This window comes from Eubalaena glacialis, chromosome 4 (assembly GCF_028564815.1).
Source record: "Eubalaena glacialis isolate mEubGla1 chromosome 4, mEubGla1.1.hap2.+ XY, whole genome shotgun sequence".
Taxonomy (NCBI): domain Eukaryota; kingdom Metazoa; phylum Chordata; class Mammalia; order Artiodactyla; family Balaenidae; genus Eubalaena; species Eubalaena glacialis.
The window spans coordinates 30,787,719-30,805,315 of NC_083719.1; the positions used below are offsets into that span (position 1 = coordinate 30,787,719).

A 17,597-nucleotide genomic window follows, 5' to 3' on the forward strand; every position below is an offset into this window, starting at 1 on the left:
AGCACCCTTCCTGGGACTTGTCTGTTGAATATACCTCTGGGTTAGATTAAACAGAATGAAGTAACTTGACACTGTCTGCACTCTCCCAGGGCTTATGGAGCAAACTGTAGAAAGACAAAAAAATAAAGATGGAAAGAAAAGCAGAACTGACCTAGAGACAGCCGTGAAGATATTGAGGTTCTGGATCTAGTCATGTGGAAGTAGCTCTATATTCGGACTTCTTAGTTTTGAGGGCCAATAAATTCTTTGTTTGCTTAAACTAACTTGAGATTCTTGTTATTTTTATTTTTGTCAACTTCAGTGGAGTCCTTGTACGTCACACCAGGAATCTGAAATTTCTTCTGAAGGAAAAGGTGGGGGTATAATATATTTAGGTTTACATTTTTAAAAGAAAACTCTGACTTTAGTGCAGGGAAAAAATGAAGACAGGGTCCAATTAGAGGCGGGAAAACCACTTAGACACTATTGTAAGCATCCAAGTGAAATAGGGTACATGATTAAACTCTAAAAAACTAAAATAGTGAGGTAATTGGACAGATATTTCTTCATCAAGTAAATAGACTTGTTTAGAAACTGGTGACTAACTGGATTTGGAGGGAGGGGAAGGAATTTACAGATGAGACCTGTATTTCTGATTTGAGTAATTAGATGATAAAGACAGGTAGAAAATAGAGGAGGAACAGGAGGAGGCAAAGGGCAGAGAGATAGGAATGAGTGAAGATTTGGTCACATTTTGAATGAGGATCTTTGGCAGTCATTCAAGTGGAAATGTTGATTACACAAGTAGATACTCAGCTGTGGGCTGCAGATATGATAGTCCTAGTTCCCACATGGCAAACTGATTAAACTTAAAAAGAGTTATTCTTCCTGCTAATAGGAGCTGTCAAAATACAAGAAGCATAGCTGAGTTCTAAAACAAATATTTAATTTCAAACATGCCATAATGCAGTAGAAATGTTTATTTGAAATGAAAAAGAGTAAAAACAATAGTATTTTAACTAATACGTGAAGCAGAACAACAAAACTGAATAAAAATAGATTACGTTAGTTCTTACAAATTTTTGGATTAAAAAAAGTCTTATCATTTAGCTTCAATCTCCTTATGAGGAAACTTTCCTTATGAGGAAAATAAAACTTCAAAGAGCTTAAATGATTTACTAGAAGACTCAAAAATATTCTCCAAAATTTTTTTATTATTAAGAGAATTTAAATGAAAAAACTGATAGAAAATGAAAGGAAAGCATGTGCCTTTCAAGACCTTCAGATTCAATGTTCTATTTCTTTATTTTCCTGATACAACTGTATCACTATCATAATTTCCCCCTCATGAATAAGAGGAAAAAAGATGGAGGTGGGAAGCATCCTGAGGAAGAGAATGAGTAATATGTGAGTCCTGAGATGAAATCAACTATAAAACATTTAAGTGGAGGAAGTTTATGTGGTTAGCAGAGAGGTTTTCAATGAACAAGTCACTAGTAAGTCCAGGTATATTATACTAAAGAAATGCTGAACATACATTTCATGAATTTCAGGATCAATATCCCATACCTTGTACAGTTAACTCAAAATAGATTTTTCTCTTTCCTAAACATTTTGCCATACTAAAAAGATCTGTCTAAAATATAAATATATGTCAAAACCAAGACTTTCAGTGACTCCTCACTGCCTACAATGAATGCACTGTTTCATATGTTTCACTTATTACTCATTGCCTATATATGTTTAATAGTCACTATAAAGAAATAATGTGTTGAATGAACACCAAATACAAAGTGTATAAATGAAGTGGATGAATGTGCTACAACAATGCTACTCCAAGTCTGATCCACTTACCAGTTTCATCATCACATTGAAGGTGGAATATCTGTTTTAACAGGCTTTTGAAGTGATTCTTATGAATGTTTAAGTTTTAGAAACACTCTTCTAGACAACTAAAAAGAAGGAGGGGATCTTAATTTCTCTTAGGAATCTTACCACCCTCCAAAGGATACTGAAAACATCTGTGTGGTTAGAATTCTTAAACCCTCTCAAAAGATGTTATGTAAATGAAAGAAACAGGGTTCAGATTTCTGATTCTTAAGGACCATTTAGCCACACTGGCCCTAATGAAAGATGTAGCTTCATTATTTTCAGTTCAGTATACTTAACATATATATTAATGTGCTTATATGTAAATGTGCTTAAAACAAAAACATGTAGCAGAACTGGAGTTGTGGCTAAGTACAGCATTTAAGCAAGACTTTCATTTTAAGTAGACATGACAGAATTTTAAATTTACAGAATTAACAATGTGTATCATACATTCATTTTACATATTCAAAAAATCTAAACTTAGGGAACTGAAAAGCTGAAAAACATGAGAGGTAGTGGTACCTAATGAGTGGTATTTTGACATTCTATTAAATATTATAAATTAGAAGATTATAGGAGAAAGGGAGTTAAATTCTAAGAGAATACGGAAAGGGCAACCCATGGTCTTGGGAAAAAAATAAAAGTGGACGGAAAAATATTTTCAAAATGTATTTTGAAAATTGTTAGACATACATTAGTGACAATAGGTAGAAGGTAATTACTCTTGGTAGCATAAAAGGTAAGAGGAAAGGAGTCCATGTTCTTGCTTTTTTGTTAGACCTGGTCATTCCCACTTTTTTCTCCCTCCCTGTTGTCATGACTTGGGAGCACTTGGTTTTGTCATCCTAATTTTGAAGATTAAAAACTATATTACTAACAATTTTGCTTCATATATGGTGTGTCTTGGGTGAAATGTGTGTTGTGGTTATTGATGGGGGAGGGAGGAGGAGGAATCAGATAGGGAGCTCAATCCATAAACTAGTTGTATCCTCTAATGCAATGGTTCTCAAACCTGACATGTACCAGAATGTCCTGAAGGGCTTATTAAAACAGAGTGCTGGGACTCATCCCAAAGTTTTGGGTTCAGTAGGTTTGGGACTGGGCTGGAGAATTTGAATTTCTAACAAATCCCCAGATGATGCTGATGTGATAGTTTGGTGCGTACACTTTGAGAACCACTGCTTTAAAGGAATCAGTAGTCCCAGGCCAAAGAAGAGCTAGGTGAACACGGAGGGAAAACAGTTATCTCCCTGCATAGGTTTTTAAGACATAGAACATTAGTTACAAGTTTATCACTTGCTCAAAAAACAACCAGGTGTGTATTACAAGGATTGTAACTGACCAAATCAGTAGTTAGAAGAAATTTCTTTCCAAGGTTGAACCCAAAACCTAAATAACTTTTAAAAAGAGACAGTGTTTATTTGCCTATTTAGGAACTGCTGTAGAATCTAGTATTATGGGACTGGACCTGTTCAGCAAGCTTATTTAAGTTTTGATACTTGAACTAACTTGAAAATGAATACTATAAATTCAAAATAAGAGTTTTTTATTTTTTTATCTTTGTGTTAAAATCATAAATAATCTTATTTCATTTGTTTAACCTGATTATTAAAAAACAAAATAGTATTATGTAGTAAAAAAGAATTCACCTGCAAATGTACTGTCTGCTGATACGAGCCACTTATTAAAAACACGTTTCTACTAAAATTATTCTTAAATTCTTAGATTTATAGCACCTGAAATCTGGACCCAGCTGAGCTTTTATTTTACAGATCAAAACACATGGATGAAAATACATTACAATAATTAATGAAGCCGTTCTAGTTTAGCCTGAAGAGATTTAAAATTCCCAGTGATGGCCTGTATTGCTGCTGAGGAGCTCATAGACTGGAGCTCAACCAGATAACCACAAACGGCATCCAGGCAGAGATTTGTGAATCTCCTCCTGTAATGAAAAAGACACCTGATCAACCATCTACATATTTAGAAACATTTCCTCCTATAGGACCTCCCTTCAACTTCTGCTAACCTTACTCATTATAGTCCCACATGAGAGCAAGGATCATGTGATTAAGTAAATGGCAAATAAATGAAAACAGAGAAGGAAACTCAGGGGGTAGGTGGATTACCACATCACCACCATTTCCCTTTTGAAGATTATTATAATGAGAAGGAGGCAGTAAGGGATGACTCCTTAAATTAATATTAAATTATTTACATTCATTTCGCCTTTTCAAACAAATATATCTTGAAATGGCCATTAATATCACAAATACATAATTGAACTTCCTAGGCCACTAATTCAAAGTGAAAGGAGTTTAGGAGTAATTCATTAATTTTATCCTGTCACCTTTAGAAAGACTTCAGGACAAGGGTTGAAAAATGGAAAAAACTCTAACCTTTCATAAATACTGACTGGTATCATTCAAATAGTTATTGCAAACATGCACAAGAGCTTAAATCTCCCATACTTCTTTTAGTTTCCATATCGTGCCCCATTGTCTCCAAATTTGTTACCCAGGTATTTATCAGGTGCATTTAAAAGCCTTTGGTATATAATAAAGTATATCTAATTCATACTTACCTCTCACAATTTAAAACTTGGCTAGGATTTTCAACATATCTTGTCAATAGTACATGTATACAATCTAAAAGGTGCAGTGGCTTCTTCATTCTGTTCCAGAATGGATCCTATAAAGAAAAAATACATCTTGAGTTGTAAGACAAATTGTGTCAACTGATTTTTTAATCATTTATGTTAGTTAAAATAGTCATCAGCGTTCAAAGCAAAATTTACTGATATTAAAATAAGCATTTAATATTATGTGGTTACTAAATTATATATCTGATTATGGTTAATAATGAATAGTACTGAAAACTTCATTGTGATGCTATTTAGGAAGAATATTTGATGTATCGATCCACTGTGTAGAGCATATAAATTTCCTGTTTAGGAACCTGAGGTAAGAGAAGAAAATCCATCTCTTCCTATTGGCTGTGACACCATTTTTACTTTGAACTTATGCAGACTTAATCCGATAGTGTGAATAAGAGACTAAATCAGTAGTCAGAGAATCTTAATTCTAGTTCTGGCTTCATCATTACTAGCCATGTGACTTGAGCAGGTTATTTAACCTCTCTGCCCTTGTCAGATGTAGTAGAAGATGGGGATACTACTGCTTGCTCATTTCTATCATGGGCTCATTGTGAGTTTTAATGAGATATATAAGTGCCTTGTAAAGCACTGTATGAATGTTCTGACGATGCTACTATAATCATGACTAGTATTAAACGTAATCCAGTTCAACAGGTTTTGTTTGGTTTTTGATCTCAGGATAAAAATTACAAAATATACAGTCCAATAAGGTTAAATATGGTGAGAAAGATCATTTTTAAAAAATTGAGGTATAATTGACATATAACATATTAGTTTCAGGTGTACAATATAGTGATTCACTGCTTGCATTCACTGCAAAATGATCACCATAGTAAGTCTAGTTACCACCCGTCACCATACATAGTTAAATTTTCTTTTCTTGTGGAAAGATCTTTAAGCACTGATATTTTAGATGAGGTTACAGTGAATAAATACACTGATATTTTGTTCCTTTAAAGTAAATGATAATTTTTCATGTATTTAGCCTGTTCCACTAAAAGTAAAGCATATATAATTATGTTTATTAATATTAAAAAATATTTGATTTTTATCATGATATATTGCAAAGCAACTCTCATTATTGGTTTTAAGTCTGAAGCATAATTTGCTTAACCAATGAAGCGAATTTCTGATACAACTGTATTAGATGAGATACTTACAAACACACAAGCAAAATACTCCGCTCCTGTATCTAGGAAGTTAATTGATTTAACTAAATAAATTATTTTATTTTATTTAATATTTTCCTTACCCGTGACTTGAACAAGTGATCATATACTTCCAGTAGTCTAGGTAATGGCACTCCAATTTCATTCATTGTCTGTATCACAAAACCCACATCCCAGTTCAAAGTACAAACTTGCTGCTCTAAGAACTGCACAATAAAATCTGGGGAGAGAAAAGGACCAGAAGTTGGGATTGTTAACTTGTTTTTTGCCCCCAGCGTTATTGAGATATAATTGACATGTAACACTGTCTAAGTTTAAGGTATAATTGTGATAATTTGATACACATACATATTGCAAAATGTTTTTCACAATAAGGTTAGTTAACATGTATTTCACCTCATATAATTAACATTTTTTTGTTGTTGTAGAATTGTTAACTCTTGATACTAAAAAGTAGGCCTTACTCATAATTGAACAGTCTCTACAGGAAAAACTTTTAAAAAACAATTAAAAAAATTCTTTTAATAAAAAATAAGGCATATACCAAAATATAGGCAAACCTATAGAGATAGAAAGTAGATCAATGGTTGCCTAGGGCTGAAGGTGGATATAATTTCTTTTTTGGGGTGATGAAAATGGTCTAAATTTAATTGTGATGATGGTTGCACAACTCTGTAAATATGCTAAAACCATTCAATTACACACTTTAAAGCTATTAGAGAAAAAACTTATTATAGTGAATTTGGAAAACAGCAAAAGAACAAGAAGAAAATAGAGACCATTCACAATTCCACTATTGGAGAGGACCCACTGATAATATTTAATATCTTGAAATACTATATCTTCAATTTAACAGCTTTTCAGAAAAGAAGCGCTTACTGCATCTAGATTTTAGAAATATTAAATGTAATATTCATAAGATTCATAAGTTATTTATTTTGATGATTCTAATTGTGGTCCCATTCTCACTTTTTACTACCTGTTACATCGTAAATAAGATTTTTTGTTTTAAACTATCTATCTATCTATCTATCTATTTATTTATTTATGGTTGTGTTGGGTCTTCGTTGCTACGCGTGGGCTTTCTCTAGTTGCGTCCAGTGGGAGCTACTCTTCGTTGCGGTGCACAGGCTTCTCATAGCAGTGGCTTCTCTTGTTGTGGCTCGCGGGCTCTAGAGCGCAGGCTCAGTAGTTGTGGCACACGGGCTTAGTTGCTCCGCGGCATGTGGCATCTTCCCAGACCAGGGATCGAACCCATGTCCCGTGCATTGGCAGGTGGATTCTTAACCACTGTGCCACCAGGGAAGTCCCATAAATAAGATCTTAACAGTAACAATCAAATTCTTATTTATGGTACCTAAAATCTGAGACTGACCAATGTGAGTAACCATGGACAAGAGGAGTCACTGAAAAAAGTGCCACTGAACCTGCATCTCCCCTACAAGTTATCATACAGAGATTGTGGAAAGGTAATAAAAATTCTAAAGACTCAATTTGTTCTAGTTTGAAGCCCCCTGGAACCTGTTTGCCATTGAGAGAGTGATAGAAAAAGGAAGGCCTCTTCTACCCTAAATTTTATTGGGCTCAACAATTAAAAATCTTAAGTCAAAGCAGAAATACCCTCAAAAGGGATTGTGTACAATGTGGCCTTTTTGCTATTAAAATTGTCAGGTTTCACATACTCATAAGACATATATATACAGTTGCTCTTTATTTTCCTGATCAATGAAATGGCATGGCAGTTTTTTGTTTTTTTGGCATGGCAGTTTTTAATACTGTACTTACAAGGAATAAGGGTATGATTATAATAGTTTTATTTCTTACCATGTCCAGGGAATAAACCCTAAATCAGAGAAGGTCTATAAACAAGTCTGGATCTTCATATTTTAAAAACAATTTGATGTTATGTTATAAGCGTTTTCATGTTTCTCAACATTTTTCAAAAACACAAAGTGCTTATTTAACATTCTACTGTATGAATATATATATGTTGAGTCTATCGTTTTACAACCGAAGAAGACGTTATAGGTTGGCAAATGGCTTATAACAGAGTCTCCTACATAACAAATAGTCAGTATATCTGGTTAAGAAAGGAGTTCCCAAAAATTACATTTTTAACACAACTACTTGCTATTTTAAAGAAAAATATGCCCCAAATATAATAGGAGGCAGTTGAATCAATCACAGATCATCCATGCACAAAAACATCAGCTATTTTTCCCTTCTCTTCAAGCGTGTATAGGGTTACCAATAATATAATCACTACGGTCTGTTAGTCAGACTATCCCAAGATAGATATATCAACTTGGAAGGTCAAGCAAAGAGAGTTTCATACCCAACTATTCATCAACAAATTCTGCTATTCTTTGGAGGTGTTTCTTTCTGGAGAGGTAGAATTAAACTGCAGAGCTAATAAATAGCAACAACAAAATGATTTTGCGCTACAAACCATTATTTTTCCATGTCAATGAAGAAAACCATCAAAACAAAAAGATAAAAGCCCCACGACCATAGCTAAGGTTATGGCTTACCCAGAGGAAAGAAACGAGGTGTGCTGGCATACATCTTGCCGAGGAGCACAGTCTTGAGACTAAGAGCGTGCATCCTGTCTGGGGAGCTCAACGTCACACTTTCATTCAGTTCTGTAAGAAACAGACATGTCATTAGAAACCCAACCTGTTTTTATTGTGAAAATTTTAAATTGACTATTTTATTCTGTTTCAAGGTACAAAATACTAGAACTTGTATGCACGTTAATATAATGAGCAGATTCTGTGTTTCTGTTACTGTCTGATATACTTTCCACTTACCAGGGCACTAGTTATGAGATTCCGAGCTAAGTGTCTCAGAATCCCTTATTAAGCAGTATAAACCACAAAAATGACACATCTTTTCTGAGGGGCCTCTCAAATATTTACTGGGATCATTCTCTACAGGATCGCCCTCCACCATATCAAGTACCCTCTACTTCCCTCTGTTTAGGTATATACAATTCTCATGAGCCCTAAATATATGACCTTTAGCAGCTTGCATTCACTCTTCTACTAAGTCACTAAATAACATACAGCTAATACACCTATAAATGAACACTTACCTTTCTCTATGATATCTTGCCAAAGTGTCTGCACCAGTATAGGGTCTGAATAACCGGCACAATGAATTATTGCAAGTTTACATTCTGCAAGTTTAAATGGGTCAGCAAATTCCCCATAAAGCTGTAGGAGAAAATGCCAACATCCAACCAGATATTAGTATTCAGAAATTAACAGTGAAGAACTCCCTGAAAGTTAAAAGTAACCAAAGATTTTATCTAAAGTTCCTAAAATATGATACAAAGATGTGATGACTGTAGGTGGTCGTAATGCCAGATTAAGAATGGTAAGTGCATGGAAAACACATTTAAACAGATTTCAATATGTGTGCCTTTTTTTTTTCTTGGCTGAGAGCAAGATACTGCAATGACATTTCTTTTAGAATTAGTGTTGTCTAAACTAAGGTTTGAAAAATCACGGAAATATTGACAAATCTAACGGTGCTTCAGGGTACTTAGAGAAATGTCCATGAATAATTGAAAAAGAAACTGTTCAGAAGGGTATAGAGTGGGAGAGGCTTGGAGAGTTAAGCAAAGATAAATTACTTTTTCAAGATAAGAAACAAGGCCATAAAATAGGTGGCGGAAGTTTTAACAAAGCCCCACGTGAGGCTGATAGATTCTTGATAGAAATTGGCCTGGAAAGAGAAACATAGCTTTTTCTAAGAGTGAGATACCACAGTGGTGATGTGTCAGCCCAGTGATGTGCTTCCAAAGATGGCTTATCTTAAACACAAAATAAAATGCAAAAGAAACAAGATAATAGGTGACTACTATAGGAGTTTCACTGGCTTTTTTATTACCTTAGTTATGTCCATTAGCTCAGAGTCCAGCTGAGAAATTGCATCCTGTACAGAAGAATGATGGGAATATTGCCTTTGTAGTGTCTCTTGTATCTGAAGTTGGATCCTAGCAACCTAGTTTGGGTAGAAAAAAATCAAATCTTAAGTTCTTCATGATAAATCACCAGGTACTTGAAGGAATGACTCCTAGTATCTGACTTTAAGTTTGTTAAAATAAAAATAATATATAAATAACAGCATAGTGACTACAGTTAATCATACTGTGTTGCATATTTTGAAAGTTGCTAAGAGAGTAGGTCTTAAAAAGTCCTCATCACAAGAAAATAAATTTTTTTGTAATCATTTATGGTGACAGATGCTAACTAGACTTACTGTGGTGATCATTTTGCAATATATAGAAAAATTTAATCATTATGTTGTAACCTTAGCAACTGTTACATGTCAATTCTACCCGAATTTAAAAAAATGTATAAATAAAGACTTCTTTCATAACAGACTAGCAACCCTTCATTACAACATAGACGATTACACAGGGACTGTGCTGTGACAGAGAGCCTTTGCTACTCACCAACACCTGTTTCGCCCATGATTATAGCCAGACAAAATGGCCAGCCTCTACTTCCCGGCCTCCTCCGCTAGGAGTATGGCCGTAAGACTATGTTCTCTTCAAAGGAATGTGAACAGAAGTACAGTATACCACTTCAGGGTTCAGGTTTTCTAAGAGTGAATGTGCTTCTTACATGCTCTTTTCACTCTTCCTCCCTTTGGTCAAAGAAAAAGGTAAGGCCATTGGATTGGTAGAGCCAGAAAATAGAACTTGGGAACTGACATCAACCAAGTGGAAGAAAGCCACATGCCAATCAGGAACACCAACTCTGGATTTTGTGAATGAGAAATAAGCTTTTGTATGTGGACCATTATACATTTTTGTGTCTCTTAGTAAAGGCAGTTTAGCCCACTCTACACATCTACTTATTAGCCTCCAGAATAAACGGTGAATGTGACATAATCTGCTTGGTGTTAGAATAGTTAGGATAAATCTTTAGAAATGCCATAGAGAAAACTTTTAGATTACAGCAATGTCCTAGGACCCAAATGCTGTATCATTAAAATCTTTTAAAAGATTTATATACAAATATGAAAAGAAAAAAAGAAGGCATAAGAGATTAAAATTAATACTGACTGCTACAGACCTATTATTTACTAGGGGAAGAGAGGAAGTGGAGTAACACGCGGCTACTAATCAATGTGGATAAGACTTAAGTGTCGTTAGCACTTACTTCCATTTTTTCTTCTAATTCATGAAGGAATTCACCATCTGCAGCTATTGATGAAATGGCAGTGGAACTTTTGGCACTAAGAATGGCACGAGCAATGTACTCTAGTCGCTGCTGAAGTGAAATTTCTGTGCTGGGGGGAAAATTCTTATTTTTATTCATGTGAATTCTTAAGGATTCCATATACATATATATCAGCTATGATGTACTATTTATGCCAAATTAACATAAAAGGCCATTTGAAACTTGAAAAATTAGAGGATTTCTAATAAAAGAGATCCACAATTTAAGTCAACACATAAATACTTATGTTTACCTCCAAAAAGTAACTTCCTGTTTTAATACTTCAGTATATTAAAACTTGGATTATTCTAAAATTAAATTAAACTTTTTATTATTCCTCATATTCCTCACTTCTCTACCTTAATGTGGCAAATACTACATTTCATTTTCCACACAGCAACTAGAGTGACCTCTTAAAAACAAAAATCAGATCACGTCACATGCTTTCTTAAGACCCTCCAATCTCCTTTACCTACTCCTCCAACCTCATCTCATTCCTCCCTTGTTCACCATTTCCAACCCCACTGGCTTTCTTTTTTGTACCCTAAACATGATAAACTTAAATCTGATGCAGTGCCTCTTCAGAGACCATCGCTTCTGTGCTTAAACCACTTCCTCCATTTCTTTAATAGCTGCCTCTTCCTGTCATTTGAGAATCAATTTTAATGACAATTTGTCTGAGGCCTTCTCTGACCAATCTTAACTAAAGCAGCTCCCCATTCCCCAAGGCACTTTCTACTGTAATATCCTGTGTTTATTGTATTTATAGAATATGAACTTGTCTGTCTATGGTCTTTGCCCACTAGAATGAGAGCTCCTTAGGAGCAGGGATGGTGTCTATCTTGTTCACTACTCCCTTCCTCAATGCCTTGAATTATCACTGGTACTCAAAATCTGTTTGCTGGCTGATTGACTGACAGGTGTCAGAAAGCCCTAAGCATGTATCCACCTCCATGATTACCATCTTCAGTCCTTTCTAATCCCCTAAGTCCATCAGACCTGGTTCTTTGACATTATAAAGCAACTTGGCATTAAAAACAAACATACTAACTCATTTAGTTGTTGGTAACCCCTCAGATCAACCAGTATTAAATGAAACTTTTGATATCTCCATTAATGCCAATCTGAATCAGGAAAAAACTGGCTTTCTTTTACTTTCAGAGAAGGTCTTACTTAAAAAACTGTCCTTTTACATAGCTATGGCTCCTATAAGTTTTCCCCTTCCAAAAAGAAACCAAAAGAAAGAAAGGATTAACTCCTTTCTCCTATCTTGCAAAGTACGTGTGTGGATGACAGCACTGACCATCTCTTAAGATCAAATATAAAGGACTCTGTACCTTTAGGAGCTTTGCTTATAAAAGGCTTTCCTTTACCTCCCCTCTCATCTCTTAAAAAAAACCCACTTGAATCAAACATTTTAAACATGGGTAATATTTCCAAATTATTTAAAGTAGAACATTCTATAGCCACCAACTTACTTGGTGCAGCCTACATATGTAAAAAGAGTGTCGTGAGGGCTTCCCTGGTGGCGCAGTGGTTAAGAATCCGCCTGCCAATGCAGGGGACACGGATTCGAGCCCTGGTCCGGGAAGATCCCACATGCCGCGGAGCAACTAAGCCCGTGCACCACAACTACTGAGCCTGTGCTCTAGAGCCCGTGAGGCACTACTGAAACCTGTGTGCCTAGAGCCCGTGCTCCACAACAAGAGAAGGCACTGAAATGAGAAGCCCGCGCACAGCAACCAAGAGTATCACCCCGCTCGCCGCAACTAGAGAAAGCCCGCGTGCAGCAACAAAGACCCAACGCAGCCAAAAATAAATAAATAAATAATAAATTTAAAAAAAAAAAGTGTAGTGAGAAAGAGAGTAACATAATAGTCGGAAAAAGATTTTATTGTGGAAAGAGATGGTAAGCTGAGAGCTGGTAAGACGTATAGGGTCTCTCACATGAGGAGGAAATTAGGTTATGTGTTTGTGTGTGAAGTAGATATGGACAATGGGCACTGTTCTTAAAAGTTAGAGAATTTCTGAATATTTTATAACAAGAATATAGTAACTGTTATAACAAGGAACAAGGTTAGTAAATATTAATGAAAGAGCAATTAAGAGCCACTCTAGGAGGCTTCCGTGGTGGCGCAGTGGTTAAGAATCCGCCTGCCAATGCAGGGGAAATGGGCTTGAGCCCTGGTCCGGGAAGATCCCACGTGCCGCGAAGCAACTAAGCCCGAGCACCACAACTACTGAGCCCGCGCTCTAGAGCCCGCAAGCCACAACTACTGAGCCTGTGTGCCACAACTACTGAAGCCCGCGCGCCTAGAGCCTGTGCTCCACAACAAGAGAAGCCACCGCAATTAGAAGCCCACGCACCACAACAAAGAACAGCCCCCGCCCGCCGCAACTAGAGAAGGCCTGTGTGCAGCAAAAAAGACCCAACGCAGCCAAAAATAAATAAATAAATAAGTGTGTGTGTGTGTGTATGTATGTATATATATAAAAAGAGCCACTCTAGAGAATTCCTTGGCGGTCCAGTGGTTAGGACTCTGCGCTTCCACTGCAGGGGGCCCAGGTTCGATCCTTGGTTGGGGAACTGGTATCCTGCAAGCCACAAGGTGTGGCCAAAAAAAAAAAAAAAAAAGAGCCACTCTAACATTGAAAGCATTGAGCAGCATGACAGAAATGACTTACAAAGATTTGTATAGTAATGGTATCTAGGACGCACTAAGAAAAATGACAAGAGTAATCCAGAAATGAGATACTGAAGGCCTGGATAAGGGCACAGTCCACACGTGCCTCTGAGTACAGAAAATAATAGGCATTCAAACACTGGATAAAGGAATGAATTACATAACCTTAAGACAGAGCTACAGTGAATTAAATGTTTAATAATGCTGTCAATTTTTTTTTTTCATTTGAACTTTTATTTTTTTTCCCTTTTTTTTAACATCTTTATTGGAGTATAATTGCTTTGTTGTTTTAGTTTCTGCTGTGTAACAAACTGAAGCCGCTATACGTATACTTATATCCCCATAGCCCCTCCCTCTTGCGTCTCCCTCTCAATTCTTAATTGTACAAAAACTATGAATTGACCGAGGCCTTTACTAGAAACTACCTTTTAGGCCTTTACTAGCTTAAATTCCTTTTCTTTCCTTTTATTAAATCAAAGACAAAGAAATTAAAGTCACTTCGATATATGTGACAGAAGATGTATATGAAGGGAACTTATAAAAACCAAATGACTGGGCTTCCCTCTTGGCACAGTGGTTAAGAATCTGCCTGCCAATGCAGGGGACATGGGTTCAAGTGCCGGTCCAGGAAGATCCCACAGGCTGCGGAGCAACTAAGCCCGTATGCCACAACTACTGAAGCCGCGAGCCTAGAGCCCATGCTCTGCAACAAGAGAAGCCACTGCAATGAGAAGCCCGTGCACTGCAACGAAGAGTAGCCCCCACTCGCCGCAACTAGAGAAAGCCCACGCACAGCAACGAAGACCCAACACAGCCAAAAATAAAACAAACAAACAAACAAACAAAAAAACCCAAATGACTATTATGACCAAAGACAGCAAGAAGACCAAAAATGCCTTGGGCCCATACATGCAACAATTACAACTGCATGACCACACACACACAGATACACAAACTCTCACACTTGCTATTAGCCATATCTGGGTGATTTAAGTAAACATTCTGATTAACTTGGTTTAATAACAACCTTGTCTCAAACACCTCCTTGTCCTAACTTAACCAATTTCCAGATTTTAGAAATAGCACTGCACTATTGTGGCAAAGAAAATTCCAAATGAAAAGAGGGTCAAATTAATGATCTGTCCAAAATTTTAAGTTGTCTTTTGATACGACAATCTAATTAGAAATTTCAATGCACTCTTTAACAGGATTCTTAACAATCCTCAATACATATGCTCCAAGACCTATTCAGTAATTTAAAGAGAGTAGAGGAAATTAGCCTGGAATTTGTTAAACGTTTAAAATTATAAAGACTTTGAGAAGTATGTTTTGTCCTTTAGTTAAGAATAGTAATTAAGGGACTTCCCTGGTGATGCAGTGGTTAAGACTCCACGCTCCCAAGGCAGAGGGCCCGGGTTCAATCCCTGGTCAGGGAACTAGATCTCACATGCATGCCAGAACTAAAAGTTCGCATGCCACAACTAAGGAGCCAGTGAGCCGAAACTAAGGAGCCCACATGCCGCAACTAAGCAGCTCGCCTGCCTCAACTAAGACCCAGCCCAACCAAATAAAAATAAATAAATAAATATTTAAAAAGAAAAAGAATAGTAATTAATTGCTGTTAATAGGAAAGAATCTAAAGACATACTTTCAAGAAAAGGATTTACAAGATAGTTTGAATAGAGAGTCTATTTAGTAGGAGGTATTTGGTACCTGCTACACATTATTAAAAACAAACAAAAAGAGAAAACTATAAACTTTAGGTAAATCCAAGCAAAAGCATAAAAATTCTATATATGTATAACCTGAATAAGGTTTTATTTAATATCTGAAATCTGGATGTAACTAGATATAGCCCAGTTATCAATTATTCGTCACAGTGAGAATATTAGGCCATACCTATGCATGTCAGCCAATTTGGATAGGACACGAGCAGCATTGTTAAAACTTCTGTTCTTCTCATAATACCTCCAGAGTAAATCCATGTAACGAACTTTGTTTTGATCAACTTTGGCCATTCGGACTAGATGTGGCTCCAGAAATGGAGAAGCAATCTGGAAATTGTAAAGTTACTCAGAAACATTTTCTGACTACCCACTTGCTCTTCAGATAGTAAATATATCATTTTATAGCTGTGCCTTGTTTTATGAATACATAAGCAATTTTATAATCCAGTAACAGATAAGAGAGGGCAATTTTTCTCATTATAAATGATTGTTTTACCACAGTTAATCAAAGAATTGCTATGATAGTTGCATTAGGTTGATAAAAACAATTTATTATAATCCAATTACAAATCTTTTAATAAACTTTGAGAACACAGCTATTGACTCCTAGATTCTGAGCTCAAAAGCATCCTTGCAATTATCAAATGCCATATATTCATTTTACAGAATGAGGAACACTATGACTTAGGGTAGTGAAAGGACATTTATTTGTGAAGTGGCTTAATGGCAGAGCTAAGACAAAGTTCAGGTCTCCTAACTCATAATCCATTGATTTTCACCCCACAATATAAACAATCCCAATCAGCTTCTAAATAACAAGAAAACTAGACCAACAGACTACCTTGCTCACTAGGAAAAGGCATTACATTACTTGGCTTTTCACTAACACCTAACGGTTGGTACAGGGTGACAAACTGAATTTCCTTATGACTATATATGTGCTTAACCCACTGAGTTATGCTACTTAAAAATATAAATTAACAACATTGGTATAAAAAATATTTTTTACCTGTAGCAGTTTATCTGCAAGGTCAGCTTGTATTAGCCAATTATAAAGGGCAATACTAAAGAGTTCATCTTTGGATCTTTGAGACAATTTAAGCATTTGTTCAAACTATAATAAAGAAAACAGTAAAAATTAGCACAGTTAAAGGCTCAAAATGACTCCTTAGCCTTATAAGCTTCTGGTAAGAAATCAAGAATCCTTAAATGGTAAGTTCTAAGAATTACTACCCTTTCCAAGATGGTTATGCCGCCACCACCACACAGAACATCTAAACACAGTGTATTTTCAGAACGAAAACATGCTATGTCCCTTACATGATGGCCTGCTTCTTCATTACTCAGCATATTGGGATCAGATGACAACACTGGAGGTCCAGGTTTTTTGGGTACACTGGGAGACTGAGGAGCAGCCTTACTTTGATTTACCAGTTCTTGAAGTGTATCTGTAATACACTTGTAACTGTTTAATCTGAAAAAGAATGAAAAAGGAGCAATTACATGATTTAGTTATCAATTGGTTTATCTTATCTAATTGAAATATAAACTAAAGAGAATTTTGGAGAAAATACACACACACAAACAATTTGGTATTAAAAATAATACAAATCATTAGTTATCTATTTTATACATAGTATCCATAGTTGAGAACCTACTGTGTAGCACAGTGAACTCTACTCAATGCTCTGTAGTGACCTAAATGGGAAGGAAATCCAAAAAAGAGGGGATATATGTATACGTATAGCTGATGCACTTTGCTGTACAATAGAAAGTAACACAACACTGTAAAGCAACTATACTCCAATAAAATTAAAAATAAGTAAATAAAAATAAAAACAATACAAATCATATGCTTTTTCAATAGGTTTGAGAAGCACTTGTTTAAAAGGGTAAAGTCATAAAAATGAAACACATCTTAGATTGGTTATATATTTCCCTTATGGACATACTTTTTTTTTTAAAGCAGTCTCTAATAATCTGTGAACATTTAAAAATCATCCTTTAAAATACTAATCTTCATCCAGAACCAGACATTGGGGGTGGGGAGGGTGAGGCAGCAGTTTTGTTTCCAAAATCGTTATTGCATTTCAAATTGACATTAATACAATCTCAGGAAAACCAAAGAGGCAAGTTCAAAAACATTTAGGTCCTTAAGAATTCCCACCAGGCTATAATTTTATCCCTAGGCTAATAATTAGAATACTGCTTCACACCTTTGATAAAACAAGACATTTTTAGGTGAAAGCATAATTCAATTTTATGAGTTATACTTG

The 17,597-nt window shown here is 35.7% G+C and overlaps 1 protein-coding gene across 2 annotated transcripts in view; it reads right to left on the minus strand.

Annotated features, from left to right (window-relative positions):
- Positions 1-3,421: 3,421 nt before the first annotated feature.
- The window catches only part of NUP155 (nucleoporin 155), a 68,873-nt gene continuing 54,697 nt past the window's right edge, over positions 3,422-17,597 (minus strand). The window contains exons 26-35 of one of the 2 annotated variants that reach the window (XM_061187722.1): positions 16,642-16,795; positions 16,331-16,435; positions 15,494-15,648; positions 10,851-10,980; positions 9,571-9,684; positions 8,771-8,891; positions 8,208-8,318; positions 5,760-5,896; positions 4,436-4,542; positions 3,422-3,796 (exon numbers count right to left, since the gene is read on the minus strand). In XM_061187722.1, coding sequence (XP_061043705.1) covers positions 3,658-3,796; positions 4,436-4,542; positions 5,760-5,896; positions 8,208-8,318; positions 8,771-8,891; positions 9,571-9,684; positions 10,851-10,980; positions 15,494-15,648; positions 16,331-16,435; positions 16,642-16,795 — 1,273 coding nt within the window. In that variant the 3' untranslated portion in view covers positions 3,422-3,657. Of the gene's footprint in view, positions 3,797-4,435; positions 4,543-5,759; positions 5,897-8,207; positions 8,319-8,770; positions 8,892-9,570; positions 9,685-10,850; positions 10,981-15,493; positions 15,649-16,330; positions 16,436-16,641; positions 16,796-17,597 lie in introns of those variants that run through there. The other variant, XM_061187723.1, reaches the window with a different exon arrangement.